Consider the following 15,320-nt stretch of genomic DNA (forward strand, 5'->3'; position numbering starts at 1 on the left):
AGAAATCCAGTATCTTCAGTCTGATCTGATAGCACTAAATGTGAAAGACAACTTACATTAAATGACTTAAGTCAAGCCTTATTTGGTCGCATGAGAGATTGATCATGAATGGAAGAGACCATGCATCAGTTTTTGATCTAAACTGAACAAAGCATTTCATCTGTACAGAAATATTTTAAAAAGTTCTGAAATAAATCTATTGCTAGTATTCTATACAACGTACACAAAAATAGATTGTCAATTAGGGGGGGGGTCGATAAATGCAAATATTTTACTCCAGATGTATATCTAAGTGGTCAAGAACAATTCTGCTAGAACAATTTTATACACAATTCTACAAGCTCAAATTTATTGAATTTATAGCAGTCTATTACCCATCTGTTGAGACACCCATCTAAAGCAGAGAAAACATAAGTATGATCTAAAATCTAATACCGTTTGCACAGCTTGTTTATTATTAACAGCTAGAGGACCCAATATGGAAAAAACCTTGGTTTCTTTAACAAGTATGAGGATTTCATATTTCAATAGATTTAAAACCTTTGAAAGCCATTCAGCTCTAACAAAGATTGTATGAAAATATAGCAGAGATGACTGAAGTTATAGGCTTAAAAACATTGATTTTCAAGAGTAGAAAGGGTCGCTTCTCCATAGACTAAGCAAACATTCCATCTTAGAGAAGACTTCTAATATAAGAATTTTTTTTTTTTTTTTTTTACATAGTCACCAATTATTAAGGCCCGGAGGGCACTCGAGGATAAGGGTTATTGGGTGGACAGTAATCAACGGAATAATATTGTAGTAATCGTTATTAATGGAAATTTGGTAGATTGGATTACTTAAGGGGGCGGTTCATCAAGAATTTGTTTATGTTGGACTTGAAGACAACCAAGTTGTAGTCAGCTGGGAAACAGGCAAACGGAAGAGTTCCATAGGCGTGCAGTTCTAAGAAAGAAGCAGTGTTCATGGAATCTACGTTTTGCCTTAGGCACAGTCAAAGAGTGGGGAAAATTATTGACAGCGGTTTCAGCTGGACGGGTGTTTTTCATGAAAGATTGGCAAAGGGGGACCAGAGATCTTAAGACTTAATATAAGAATAAATACTAATACAGTATTAGAAGTCTTATTTAGACTTCTAATACAAAAAGTAAATACAGAATGTTTAAAGTAACCCCTCCTCTCAATACCTTTTTTTTACTGGGTTTATGTAACATCCTTATTAAATAAGACATGGGCATAGTTATTTGAACAAAGATTCTCATTTCTTTGGGGGTTTTTTTTTTGTGTTTCAGCAGAAATCCTAAAATTATATTTTCAGTTTGAATCGAGTACTTTGAGCATTTTTGGAAGAGATCGATCATATTTTTTTTTATTCTGCTATCAGGTAAACTTGTTATTAGTCCCGTCATACTTTGAGAGAAATCAAGCATTGCCCAGAAATACCAATTATCTATTAATGGTTGCTATGAATTCAATTATTTTCTGTCGTTTCTATTAATTAACCTAGTATTAATTGTTATATTTAGAGAAGTTGTATTTAAAAAAAAAAAAAAAAAAAAAAAAAAAGTAGAGACAAGCGCTGTTGCAAGATAACTTTGCAGTATTTGTCATTAAGAAAACCTGAACATTGCTAAACACGAATACTCAACACCAATAAAAGTTAGACAGGTGGTATTAACTTATTTTCAGTTTCTACAAACTAGCCTAATATTAGCAGTCGATACTTGGAATGGAGTATTGATACCATCTTTTACCTTTCATACCATTTTGGATTAAAAAAAAAAAAAACAAAAAAAAAAAACATGCCAACTCAATAATGTGCAGCAGAGGTAATCACTAGGGCTATGACAACAGCATATTCTTTTGATATTTTTTACTCTTGAGTATATATCCAACACAGTAAAACACAATCAACTGAGGGCCACATCATTCTACATAAAAACATAAGATATCAATGGATATATATCTGAGAATCAAAACAAGGAAAAGAATATGTTGTTGTCCTAGCCTTAGTAATCAATCACCAGACAAAATTCATCTAAATTTCAAACTATTATCACCTTGCAAATTGTTATATTCATAAAGCTCTACTCGCCATCTTCATCGGCCATCGTCTATGGACTTTGTATTTTTTTTTTTTTAACACTTTGCAAGCGTTTAAAACTAATTTCATGTTTTGGGATTTTTTTTTTTTCTTTTTTTAAACTTTTTGAATCAGATTAAGGACTGAACATTAACTTTCATGTCAACCTCTGTAAAAGTTTTCATTTAATGAAAAACATGTTAAATCGATTATATATATATATATATATATATATTTATTATATACATACATATAATTAAACAATTATTTATACCTAGAGACACTAGTGTTTCATGCTCACGCAATCATCAGTGTGACAATTCTTGTCGGTCAGGAGATTCAAACCCAGCCATGAAGCCGCCTTTTACTCCATTTGCTAAGCCTTTACGTTAGGGCCAACAAACAATTGCCATGGTAAATAATCATTTATGACCTGAATTATGATGTAGATGATTAAAAATTTATTAATTTTAGATGGCAACATATTGAATGCAAGCAATGGACAATTGCAATCTGGAGGTATCTAGCATCTACCCAGATACTGAACTAATATGTACAAGGTGTGTTTGAATCAATTCCCACTTTATTATTGCAGTTATATTCATTTATTTACAACAACAAATTAGTTCAACCAGGTCATAAAGGGTTAAGGGAATAAACTATTAAATGCCAAATTCGGGTGTATACATTAGACAATCTAGAGTGTTCGAACGAGTGAAAGTTGTGAACATTGCATAAACACTAGTTAACTGCCTTTTAGTTATTTCGCAGACAGTGCCTGTTCAAGTATTTTAATAATATATATATATATATATATATATATACATACACACATACACACAAAATTTGAAAGAATATTTTTTTTACTGAGTGATAATAGAAACTAGGATTGTGGAGTCGAAAGTTATAAAGTCCGACCCCAATTCTTAGAATTCCACACTATTCAACTCTTTATGTTAAAGTCTTCCAATATTTGTAACTAAGCCACTGACACATATGCAAATGATCAAGCTGTGGAGCTAGCATGATGTCACACAAATAAATGGTTGTATAGATATCAGGATCAGAGAAAGAAAGAGGGGGAAAAAAAAAAGAAAGCACGAAAGGCACTCTGAACAAGATGATTCAGGACTTTTCGATGTTCTGAACCGTTAAAAGCTGTTGGTGAACCGGCAAATGACAGACGGTTATGGCTGCAGGCTAAGAAACCGTTATTGACCCAGCAAGGGAAAAGTAGGAATGCTACCATATTCTGTTGTGTCAGCAGCTTCGTGTTGAAACGACCGGCAATAAATATCTTTTCTTTCAACAGAAAAAAAAAAAAAAAAAAAATCTTGTTGAATTTTTTTTTTGTCTTGTTTGCAAGACTTTTATACAAAACATGAGGTTCATGTTCAAATGTAACAGCCATGTCACATATTCAGATTTGATTATTTGGGGATTAAAAAAATCTGACGAGTCAAATGCTTTCTAAATTCTGTCTGATAGAAACATTAGTTTGCATAATTTTACTCCTCAAAACTTTTAATCATTTATGACTGTCAAAGCTGGACTTAGTACATTTAATAAAAAAAATATTTTTCCATTAAAAATTTAAGCAATTTCTCTTTTTGGACATTAATACCTAGAATTCATTGTTTATATCCAACACTTATTCCTTAGGCCATACATTCAGACAAGAGATTTCACAAATCTATATCATTATAGAAAACTAACTTTGTATGAGTGTGTGTCGAAGGTTAATTCCCTATGGACTACTAAATGGCTAAGCTGATTTAAAAAAATTTTTTTTTTTAAATCACACAAATGTACTTTACATGCCTGGCAGTGTTCTTAGATAGGAGATATCGGAAGGTTTCAGATAAGAATTGATAATTGAAAAAATCTGATGAAAGAAGGAACAGACGATTTTGACCAAAGTTAACGCCCAACATTTCAAGTGCATTTGAAAAGTTTTATTACAGCACAAGTAGAAAGGGGTCAGCAATAGGTTTTTTTGATATGACGGGTACATTCAAAATGAATGTTTCTGTTTAAAGCACATATTAAACTAATTCAAGCCATTATATATATGAAAATAATTTTATAAAATGAACATAAACTACAATGTATTCTGCACTAAGTCACTACGGGGAGGCATATGAAGCTTCCTCGCAGTGCACCATGGTGCATCCCCAACTAGAGCAGGCAATTAATAGATTTGATTGAAAAATGGGCGATTTCACCATTTCCTATGACAATAAAATATGGGAGGGTTAAACATTTGTTGATCCTCATTTACTCCCGGGCAACATAGGGTCTCCCTACTAGTATTTATTTTGGCCGAGACAATATGAATATAGCAACTATAATAAGGGTAATAGTATGAAAATTGCAAATAACTCCTTATATTAGAAATATTGATGAAGAATTTGTATTTTCAGAAAATTAATAAGTGTTCAACAGTGTTAAATGGGGGTGGGGAAGAATATGAAGGTTAAAAGATTAAAAATATCAAAACTGTTACATTATTTTCTTTGGTGGATTGGGAAGAATTTCAGAAAAATTCTTTAACACGTTTGCATTGGAAATGAAAAAAAAAAAAGAGACAGAATGAATAAAATGGTTAGATTCTTCTCTTTTTGCAAAATCATAAGGCGATGCAGTTATGAATGGACTTCCTTCTAAGCACCCGTATGTTGGATTAAAAATCAAACAAGCATTATTAGTTTTGCTTTTTGTTTTTGTTTTTTTTTAACATTTGGAGGGTGGGTAGATTGAGGGGCTCGATGCTTGTGTAGATTGGTGATCTTTTAAATCGATGCATTTCAAGTGAAAACATTATGTACTTACGTGCCATGTCAAAATTAGTATAAATTCCAAAAATGATCCAGTCGATGTGGTGGATGTATTCTTTTTTGTTTTTAATAAATCATCCACAATTATGTTTTGTTTAAAAATAGTGAACCCTCAATTTAAGTCAATTAAAATCAGAGGAGACAAGTAAGTCTGTCATACTTATTCGGTTGCACGACTTGTCCACAATAAGGCATATGATAAAAATTGATAATTTCATAGAATATTTTTTTTTAGTTTTAATTACTTTTCTATCGAATCATTTTTCATAATTTTTGGATATTATACTAATTTCGATGAGACACATAAGTATGTAATGTTTACAACTTTCAAAGATCAAAAATCTATACAAGCAACTTTTTCAAACTCTTTGATGGTCCTGCTTGTATCAGTATCAGACACAAAAAATTGATAGATGTTTTATTAAGCCTAACCCTAACATGCTCAAATCATTTTCAAGAATAAAAAAAGTTCAGAAACTGACAATTTTTTTTTCGAATTCTGAATTTTTGCGGACATTTCCAGAATATAACGACTAGACAAGAGGTTATATTTTTGAATTTTTAAATAAGGATTTATTATTACTATTTAAATTCTTTGGACTACTGTTCTCATCTTGAGTGTTAGGACATGTAGTGTAGTGGCTAAAGTACTTGGTAAAATTCAATTGAAACTTACTCTTCCTGAGGTTGAAGGTTCAATCCTTAGTGCAGGTGACATTCAAAATAAAATTGGAAATTACTTCTACCCAGTCATGGTTGACTAAATGAGAGAATGCTACCACACTGGATTAAATAAAGGGTTCCGTTCAGAATTCCGGATTTCATCAGAAAGATTGCATAGCTTGTACAAGATACATCTGAAGAAGGTCGCAGGTTACGTCAACTGAAACGTTGTGGAAATAATACTCGAGATGAAAATAGTTTAAAGAATTTAATATGAGTACTTTTATTCATCTCAAAGTATATTGTCACTAGGACGTAAGTAGTAACTAGTTGGGACAATATCTACAGATGCTTTATATACAGGGCTCGTATAGACTTTCAATGTCCATTTTCAAGGCCTTCTCCAGACATAATTAAAGTTTTGAAAGCAATTTGTGGTTTGTTTTACAATCCACAGAGATTCGAAAAAATGGTCCAAATTCAAATATACACCAAATAAATGTTACCATAGCTAGTAACAGTTACTTTGCAACACACCTGCATCATTTTTTGATGTTTTTATGTAGTTTTAAATGCTTTGGATTTCATCTCAAATATTAACTCTTTATGGATTTTACATTTTCAACCAAGATGGCTGCTATCTTGACCATTTTTTTTTTTTAGGCCTGACCAATTTAATTATCACATTTGGGGGGGGGGGTCGCCATTAGAGTGTCTCACCTACACAAGTATTTTTTTTTTTAAACTGAAGAATACAAATAGGCAAGAGGTAATCAAGAAAGCCAGGTTTGAATTTGCGAGAAATTACATTATTCTGAAGCTTTTTATCTGTTCTTGAAAATGGTATAAATGGTTTGAAATACGAATTTCAGACAATGTTTGTGTATGACTCATTAAGGAACAAGCAGGATTACCAATTGCAAAAAAAAAAAAATAAACAAAAATAAAAAATAATGAAACTGACAATACTACCCACCGTTTTAAATACATTAAATGATTTCACTAAATACATACACACACTTGAATATGAGTATAAAATAAAGATGCAAGTCCTCAACTAAAAACAAACATGAGGTTTGCAAATACAGTGCTCAATATCAAACTTAGAGCTTTATAACATTCTACTCTGTGTACATTCATTTTTTTTAACAATTCTCAGGCGCTGACGTTGATAGTTAATTTTAATTTTTTTAATTAGACCCTTTTTTGAAAATGTAACCACTCCCTAGCCAACAACGTTAACTAATGATTGTTAAAGCATGGCACTTCAAAGAACACCAAGTAGAATAGTTTCTACATTATCATTAGTATCATATATATATATATATATATATATATATATATATATAGATATATATAGATAGATAATACTTCTCTAAATAAAACAGGTGAAAAATTGTGTAAAAAAAAAAAAAAAAAAGAGGGGGCTAAGTAGTTTTCATGCTTAAAAAGAGAAATGTGGTACATACTTTGTAAATTACGGAAAAGGGAAGAGTTGATGCTGACGGATTCGCATCGAAGTCCAGAGTAGTTCATGTGGCACCTACGGAGTGGTAATTAGCAAATCGCTGTTTAACAAGCAAAAGAAGAAAGAAAAAAAAAAAAAAAAAAAAAAGAAAAAAAGGAAAAAAACAAAAGAAAAAACAAAATGCAAACAAATTTTTATAACTGCTTAAAGTTCAAGATATCTGAAGAAGAAAAAAAAAACATTAATAGTAATCATATATAAGGTCCACAATCAATCTAATATATAAATAAATACTACATATAAGTTAAAAAGATAAAGAGTAAAGTTACATAGGAACTTTATTATATTAGCAAATCAATAGGGGTGACAGAAAGGGGAATAGGGGAGAAACTTCATTAGGTCATGGCATGTTAAAACCAAATGCTTCTCGTCAGAAGAGAAAAAGCCGGCATTATACAAAAGTAAAGGTTAAAAAGACAACACCGACTTTAAAAACATTCAGATTAGAAATACAAACATTATTAAATTAGAATTGGAAGAAATTATTGGGGGGGGGGTAATATGATGGGGATAAAAGAGAAGCCCCAGTAAATAGAATAAAAATTATATATATATATATATATATATATATATATATATACACGAATTTTTTTTTTTTTTTTAATTTATAAAAACTTAAAATAATGTGTTTGATTCGCTAAACAGGGTATAGGTTTTTTAAAAAAAATTTTTTCTGGATAGGTTTGGAAATTTATTTTTCAGCTTAATTTTATTACTATATATGTATCTTTTTTTTATCAAGAGAAAACAATTACTAATGGACAGAAAAATTAGTAAGCTCCCTCCTCCTGATTAAGTTACTATCCAGTTATCAAGTACTTCAAGCAACATAAGGTCACAAAAAAAACAATTTAAAAATAAAAAGGGGGGGTTGCAAATATAGTGCTCAATATCAAAGTTATTGTATTTTATGACAATGTACAAAAACCCTATTTTGTAGACATTCATTTTATAACAATTCTTAGGTTCTGACGTTGATAGTTAATCTGATATTCTTTTTTTATTTTTTTTTAATTAGACCCCTTTTAAAACGTAATTGTTACATAGTTAATGTTAATTAACGTTAAATAATTAGTTAGCCCCTAATGGTTGTTAAAGCAGAACTAATCAAAGGATTTATAAAAATAAATAAATTTATAAAAAATAAATTCATAAAAAATTTAAAAAAGAAATTCATAAAAAAGAAATGAATTCATAAAAAAGAAACGAATTCATAAAAAAGAAACGAATTCATAAAAAAGAAACGAATTCATAAAAAAGAAACGAATTCATAAAAAAGAAACGAATTCATAAAAAAGAAACAAATTCATAAAAAAGAAACAAATTCATAAAAAAGAAACAAATTCATAAAAAAGAAACAAATTCATAAAAAAGAAACAAATTCATAAAAAAGAAACAAATTCATAAAAAAGAAACAAATTCATAAAAAAGAAACAAATTCATAAAAAAGAAACAAATTCATAAAAAAGAAACAAATTCATAAAAAAGAAACAAACAAAAAAAAAAACACTCATCTTAATGACTTACGATAAACCTCGGACTTAAAATCATTTTTATGGTGGGTAATTATAAATAAAAATATCTGGACTAAATAGAATCATTTGGTACAAATCCAAAATCATTAGGTTGAATAAAAAAAAAAGAAAAATAGTTCTTTCAAAAATACTAAAAAAGAGAAAAGAAAATATTTAAAAAATAAAAAGAAAAAATGAAAGAAAAGAAAAGAGGAAAAAGAAATGGAGAAAAGAAAAAAGAAAAAGAAATAAAAAAGAAAAGAAAAATGATTTCATCAGTTAATAGTTAACCAATAAAATAATTGGTTCGGTTATGCCTATTTGCTGACAAAACAAGTTATCCATGAAAAATACCTAACAACAAAAATATCCGTCTTGTCATCATAAAATGGTGACTATCTTATAAAAAGAAAAAAAAAGCGCGGGGGGGGGGGAACAAAAGTGGGGGGGGGGTAAAAGACTTGTTTGTTGGATTAGAGATGACGGTGGTGAAATGGTTAACGACATGGACTGACAACCTGGGTTTCCCAAGTTTGAATTTAGTTCGTTCAACAAAAATCACTTTTACATAAGATGTTGACAACCTTCACGGGGTTCATCCCATAATCGGCAATGTCTTTCAATAAGAATTCTACCTATAAAAATATCGGGGAAATCAATGCTAACGATAGAATCTTTGAATTCATATGAAATAATGATGACTGGTCTCTTACTTGTATATCAAATTCTTTAGAGTTAGTTCATCTGAATTTAAAAAGACTTAAACTCTAAAAGCATTTTGAATCATGAAAAATGGCATTTATAATTTTTAGAAAATAAATCTTAAGATTTTAAAACTACTAAAATCATTTTCTGAAAATTGTTCATCGATCTATTGTGGCAAAAACTCTGAATGGCCTCTTCTCTGCATCGGGAAGCAATTAATATTCCCCTGTAAGAATGCTTGCGAGTGTAATTGTGAAGCAAGGCTTGCACAATCTTCAACTTCATCTGAAATGGCAGTGCCTGATTCCGGTGGCAAGAAGAAATCCAGGACGACTAGAAACAATGTAGAGATATGTAGAGAGTACATACAGCACCTAGTATTTCAAAGGGTCACCTCAAAAATGCTGAATATGTGCATAGGATTTAGACTGGATTGGTTTCAACATTTTTTTTTTTAATAGCACAGATTTCAAATGGTATTAACAAATATTAAATGACTGCACATCTATTCTTGTTTAATATGCTATACCAGCTATACCACCCATAAGCATGTGGACCAGCTAGAATGTTTCCAATATGCTCAACATGTGGAATGATACAGTTTTGTTTAATCTGTACAGTCACTGACATTTATTAGGTAGATTTCTCAGCGTTTTGTTTCATTTTTTAATTTTGAGTGATTGAGTCTCTACCAGATGACCGTTTCATGTCAGCCATCTTGTTTTTGTTCTAAATTAGCAAATCGATGCTAATTGTGTTTCAAAGTTTAAAAAAAAAAAAAAAAAAAAAAAAAAAACGCTTTAAAATGTTAAAATACAAAAACTTATCCAGAATAACTTATTTTGCCTTTGGTAACATTTATTTGTTCTATATATTTGTTTCTTTAACACATTTTTGGTTTGTTCTATACAGTAATAAATCCCAATTTCTTTATCAGACTGAAGCTTCGGACTTAGGACATATTAAACAGAATATTAAGAGTCAATCTAAATAAGTAGCAATTAAAAAAAAAAGAAAAAAAAAAAAGATTTCCACATGCATTAATGACAAGGCACTAAAATATCTGTTATTGATCTATTAATCAAACTAAAAAAAATCTTATAATTTAAATTGTTACACACTAATGAAAAAGCAGTCATTTAATTCCTGCAGGCGAAGAATCATTCAGCAATTGAGTCGCTCCTTCATTCAAAATAACAATTGCTATGAGTGACGTTTCTGACAAAGTGGGAAGAATTGCTGTTTTCTGGAAACAAAATGATCAACATAAAACAAAAAACAAAACTAGCCAATGATAATCTACCCATTTCCCACTTATCGTTGGCTTGTTTTTGATGTTCAAGTAGTATTTGTTTTTTCAGCTTCTTAAATCAAGTCTTGTCTGGAGAGATCCCCCCTCCCCCAATGGAAACTGTAATTGCTTAAAATAAGATCTTTGTAAAAGTCAGATAAAAATATTGCAGGTATAAACTTATTTCACCTATATATTTCCGGTTTTTTTTTTTTTTTGTTTTTTATTTCTTTTTATCTACGAAAAACTAGAGTTTATGATCAAATTGATAACACCAGTTAGATGCCAAGATTGTATTCGTTTTTTTTTTTTTTTTTTTTACTTGGATGTTACCTCTTAACGCCTAGAGGCTATCTTATGATAAGGATTGATAAATGTTAAGATGGTGAGATATGGGTTCTAGAGAAGATTGGACCACGCAGAAGACTGTTAGACAACATTAATGACAGGAAATTGTGATTTTTGGGACATGTGGCCAGAATAGCTGACCTAACACAAGATCTACTCTTTGGTGCAACTCCTGGCAAAAGAGGATGTGGAAGACCAAAAACAAGAATGTCACACAACGTGAAGGCCATTGCAGGCACTGGCATGGCCGAGTTGTTCAGAAAGGTGCAGAACTAGAATCAATAGTGCCGATTCGCGAAGAGTGCCACAGCTGGTCAGTAATGACCACTGTCAAAGAGAGATGGGCGAGACATGATCAGGTGAAACTTGGGTAGGGTTTAATTATTTAAAAGGACGGCTCAATAAGAACTTATTCATATTAGATTTGAAAATGGCCATGTTGTAGCCAGTTGGGAAGTAGCTTCCAAATGTTATTGTATTCTGCAGACGGATAATTCTAGGAAAGAAATTCCTCATGAAGTTTTTGTTCAGTTATAGACACAGATAGTGATGATCGATAAGCTATTTATAAAATTTTTGTTTTGTTTTGTTTAAAGCTAAAATAAGAAACATAAGTAGAAAGAAAATTATATTTTCACAATATTTTTCAACAAATAAATTCATTTGCAAAAGAACAAATATTTCATAAAAATAGCAAAAAAAAAAAAAAAAAAAATGTTTAACTCGTGTCAAAAATTAAAAAGTTCAAAATTATTTTACATTTACATTTTTAATTAAAATTAATCTTTTTTAAAAATTATTACTGCAAACTCAGTTTTCTAGAGTATATAACGGTGGATTTTGTTTCAAGTTTTTGTAATTTTTTTTACAACAAAAATTTAAAAAGAAAATATTAAAGCAGTCAAATTTTAAAATTATAGAAGATTGAAGGTTAGAATGTACAGATTTACATAGAAATTTTAAATCTTGACAAAAAAAGCTTTCAAATAATGAAATCTAAATTTTTTTCTGTGAAAAATAAATAACAAAATAAAGAAAAACAAACAATTTATGAAGAATTTGAAGTTAAAAAATGAAAGCATCTCAAACGAAACAAGAAAATTTGAACAAAAATAGGTATAAAATTTTAGTAGACACTGAATTAAAAAAAATAAAAAGAATTTGAAAAAAATATTAAAAAATATAAAATTCAGAATTAACTAAACAAATAATTTAACAAATGTCAATAAGCTAAAACATTATTAGTGTCGAAGAATCTGAAGAATTAATGCTTGTCTAAGAGCATTCCAAGAATGGACACATATCCCATGATGAGCATCAAGTGAGCGAAATAAGAACAAGCCATCATCACATACAAAAATCCCTGGAAAAAATGGGTGTTTAACCACATTGTAAAATCGAACACAAGATTATTTTTAATGTAGGGAAGCCAAGCGTCTTGGGATGGTCCGGGCTGTTTATAAAAAGAAAAAAAAAAAAAAAAAATGTTTAAATCACAGCTTGTTTAGCGTTACCTCACTTTTGGGGCACAAGCATATGCGATTCATACAAACTATCCCCCTCTAATTGCAATAGGGAAAGTACAATACTTTGTAGGCATCTATTCGAGAATTTGAGAATGGTAACTACACTGTCAATAAAACTGATTATAACCGCTTAATAACAATTCAACAACACTCATCCATACTTAGTCACGATAAAGAGCCGTGATGCAATGATACAGCTGTCTGTAGATGAAGTAGATAATTGTGTTGATTTGAATTAAACCACAGCAGAAGCAACATCTGATGATTATCTCTTAGAAGGCATGAAACCCAATGTACTTTTGGACCTGTGAGTGAGTTGCATTTCTTACCCCCCCCTCCCATTTTCAAAATAAATATCAAGGTCCCTATATGGTTTGGCTGATCTTATTTAAGCAAGCAAACACCACTGATGAACAGATATTAATAATGAATAAACGAAGAAAATGAATCAATAAAAATTCCAAAGGACAACAGTTAACTTTTAAAAGTTATTTTCTGATCTTTGGGAGTTTTTTTCCCCCCACCCACGGAGAGAAAAAAAAATTGCTCGTCTAGAGATTATAATTAAATAAAAATGGAAGCGAAAAAGTGTGTTTGGGAATGGAGTAAAGTTGATCAGAAGAAAATGTCAGTTGTTAATTGTTCTCCGATGGTATTTAAAAATTTTGATCCCATGCAGTAGCAATTTGCCAGAGTGATTCTACTAACAAATTAGCAGAACTCCAGAGGCAGCAGAGAATAACTAATGCAAATGGGTCCGGTTTAAAAATAAAGTGTGAAAAAAATATATATTTTTGTGACCAATTTTTGTTAATTAGCATTCATAAAAATCTTTGTTTTATTCATGCAATTTGTCAAATTTAAGCAAAAATTAAAAATAAAATAAAAAACGATTTTTATGGTTTTAGAAAATGAGTACAATTTACTGCACGAGTAAAATGCTGAAATAACACTTCCATATATGCATGTCAAGCAATTTGTTTTTCTTTTCTAACTAGTTGACTTTTTTTTTTTTTTTCATTTACATAGCTTGGGAAGTTATTTTTTAATTTTTTTTTTTTTTTTAGAAAGTTTATAAAACAAATATTAACCCTTGTTTTATGGATTTATTATTATAATAAATTTATTATCTATAATATAAATCTCACCTGTCTGATTAAATGTATGTATGTATGTTTGTACGTCTGCCTAAAATTTTTGTCAGAGGCAATGGATTTTTCACAAGATCGGTATTATTTTAGAAGCTCAACCCTTCGGATGACAAATATAAAAAAAATGACAAAAAACATTAATTCCTTCACCCTCAACTGGCCACTTTTCTACAAGGAGGGGTCTCTTTTTCGCCGATATTTTCTAAAGTCATCCCCTTGTTTCGATTAACTAGCCTCAATTTAAACCTACATCACTTCCAGTTTGGCGTTTGACGCAATAGCAAAGATGTCACTTTTTTTTTTTTTTGCATTGTTTTCCTCCTTCACAGTACGGTTCGAGCCTGCCTGCCTACTACCACTTTTTGTGTTTGGTCAACACACACCTATAACGCCGGGCACCCAGGCTAGTTATTATAAATTGTTTCATATATATATATATATATATATATATGCATTACCTGCCCAAGGGTAGGTAGATTTATTTGAAATAAATGTTGTACATTACTCGTCCTAGGGAAGGTAAAATTATTTCATATACATGCTGTAAATTACCTGTTCTAGGGTAGGTAAAATATTCTTTTGCTCGAGATAGCAAATAATACATAGACATAAAAAATTCCTCGATACTAAAAATAATAGGTATGTTCCAAAGCAACTTCACTTTTCCCATTGTTTTATATGGTTCCGAGCAACGACGGGTAGCCCTGCTAGTTATTAAATAAAAAAAAAAAAAAATGAAATAAAAAGCATCTGATAATTTTCTTTCTGCAACACTTTTCTCAGTCTACTTGTCCTGGTCCGACAGGGTGAAACGGCTGCCTCTTAAGGAGGAAGGTTCTAAAGTATATTAAATTCACAAGCTGTCCCCCAATCACATATCCTGGTGATCAGGGGAGATAATTTTTGACAATGTTAGTTTTTTGCAGTGATATTGTTGCCCGCTTACATGCAAGACATTGTATTCTAAAATCAATCCCTCTAGTATTTACCAGGTTCAATGCCAATAAATTATCCATTAATCTTGAGATATTAAGTGGATTGTGCAAATATGACCCATTCTCTCCAAGTTAGCCATGAATGTGTAATCAGGCACAATCTGATGGTAACTGTTATATAATAGTTGGTTTCCCCCCCCCCCTAGATTTACTTGTTATAACCAAGGCTGGAGAGGTCAATCGGGAGGTGGGGGGGGGGCGTTTTCCCTTGGCACCAAAATCAATAGAGTCTAGGCAATTCTTTTAATGAGCTTTTCATCTGTTGAATGCAGTATGATGCTTTTAGGAGGCTTTGCCTTCTCTAAGGTGTTTATTGCTAGTCGTCTAAGAAATACTGGCAGGGCTGCAGGTCAGAGAGTTTCTACTCTGGGATATTGATTTTTCCGACCACCGTGTCAGATTTCTCACTGTAGAAGAGAAATAAATACAAGGCTGATGAGTATACTTTACAGAAATTCATATTTTCCGACAGAAATCAAATATATCTGGTGGAAGCCAGGGTTTAAGATGATTAATTATCACACCACTACCAGTTGCAAGAAAGAAATTTTTTTTAATTTATTTACACTATCTACTAGTTCCATTCTCTCTTGGACCATACTATCATCTTTATCAGGGAAAGTATGGAGTATCTACTTTTAACCCTAACCCAACATAACCCTAAAATGAACTTACTCCA

At 30.8% G+C, this 15,320-nt stretch overlaps 1 protein-coding gene across 2 annotated transcripts in view; it reads right to left on the bottom strand.

Annotated features, from left to right (window-relative positions):
* Window positions 1-15,320, bottom strand: part of LOC145243920 (uncharacterized) — a 322,843-nt gene that overhangs the window by 48,921 nt on the left and 258,602 nt on the right. Inside the window, exon 5 of one of the 2 annotated variants that reach the window (XM_080107032.1) lies at window positions 7,053-7,126. The exons of the other annotated variant lie outside the window; for it this stretch is intronic. Within the exon in view, the coding sequence (XP_079963158.1) occupies window positions 7,053-7,126 (74 nt within the window). The remainder of the gene's footprint in view (window positions 1-7,052; window positions 7,127-15,320) is intronic. 2 annotated transcript variants of the gene reach the window in all.

This window comes from Euprymna scolopes, chromosome 22 (genome assembly GCF_053919585.1).
Source record: "Euprymna scolopes isolate OS-2025 chromosome 22, ASM5391958v1, whole genome shotgun sequence".
Classification (NCBI taxonomy): domain Eukaryota; kingdom Metazoa; phylum Mollusca; class Cephalopoda; order Sepiida; family Sepiolidae; genus Euprymna; species Euprymna scolopes.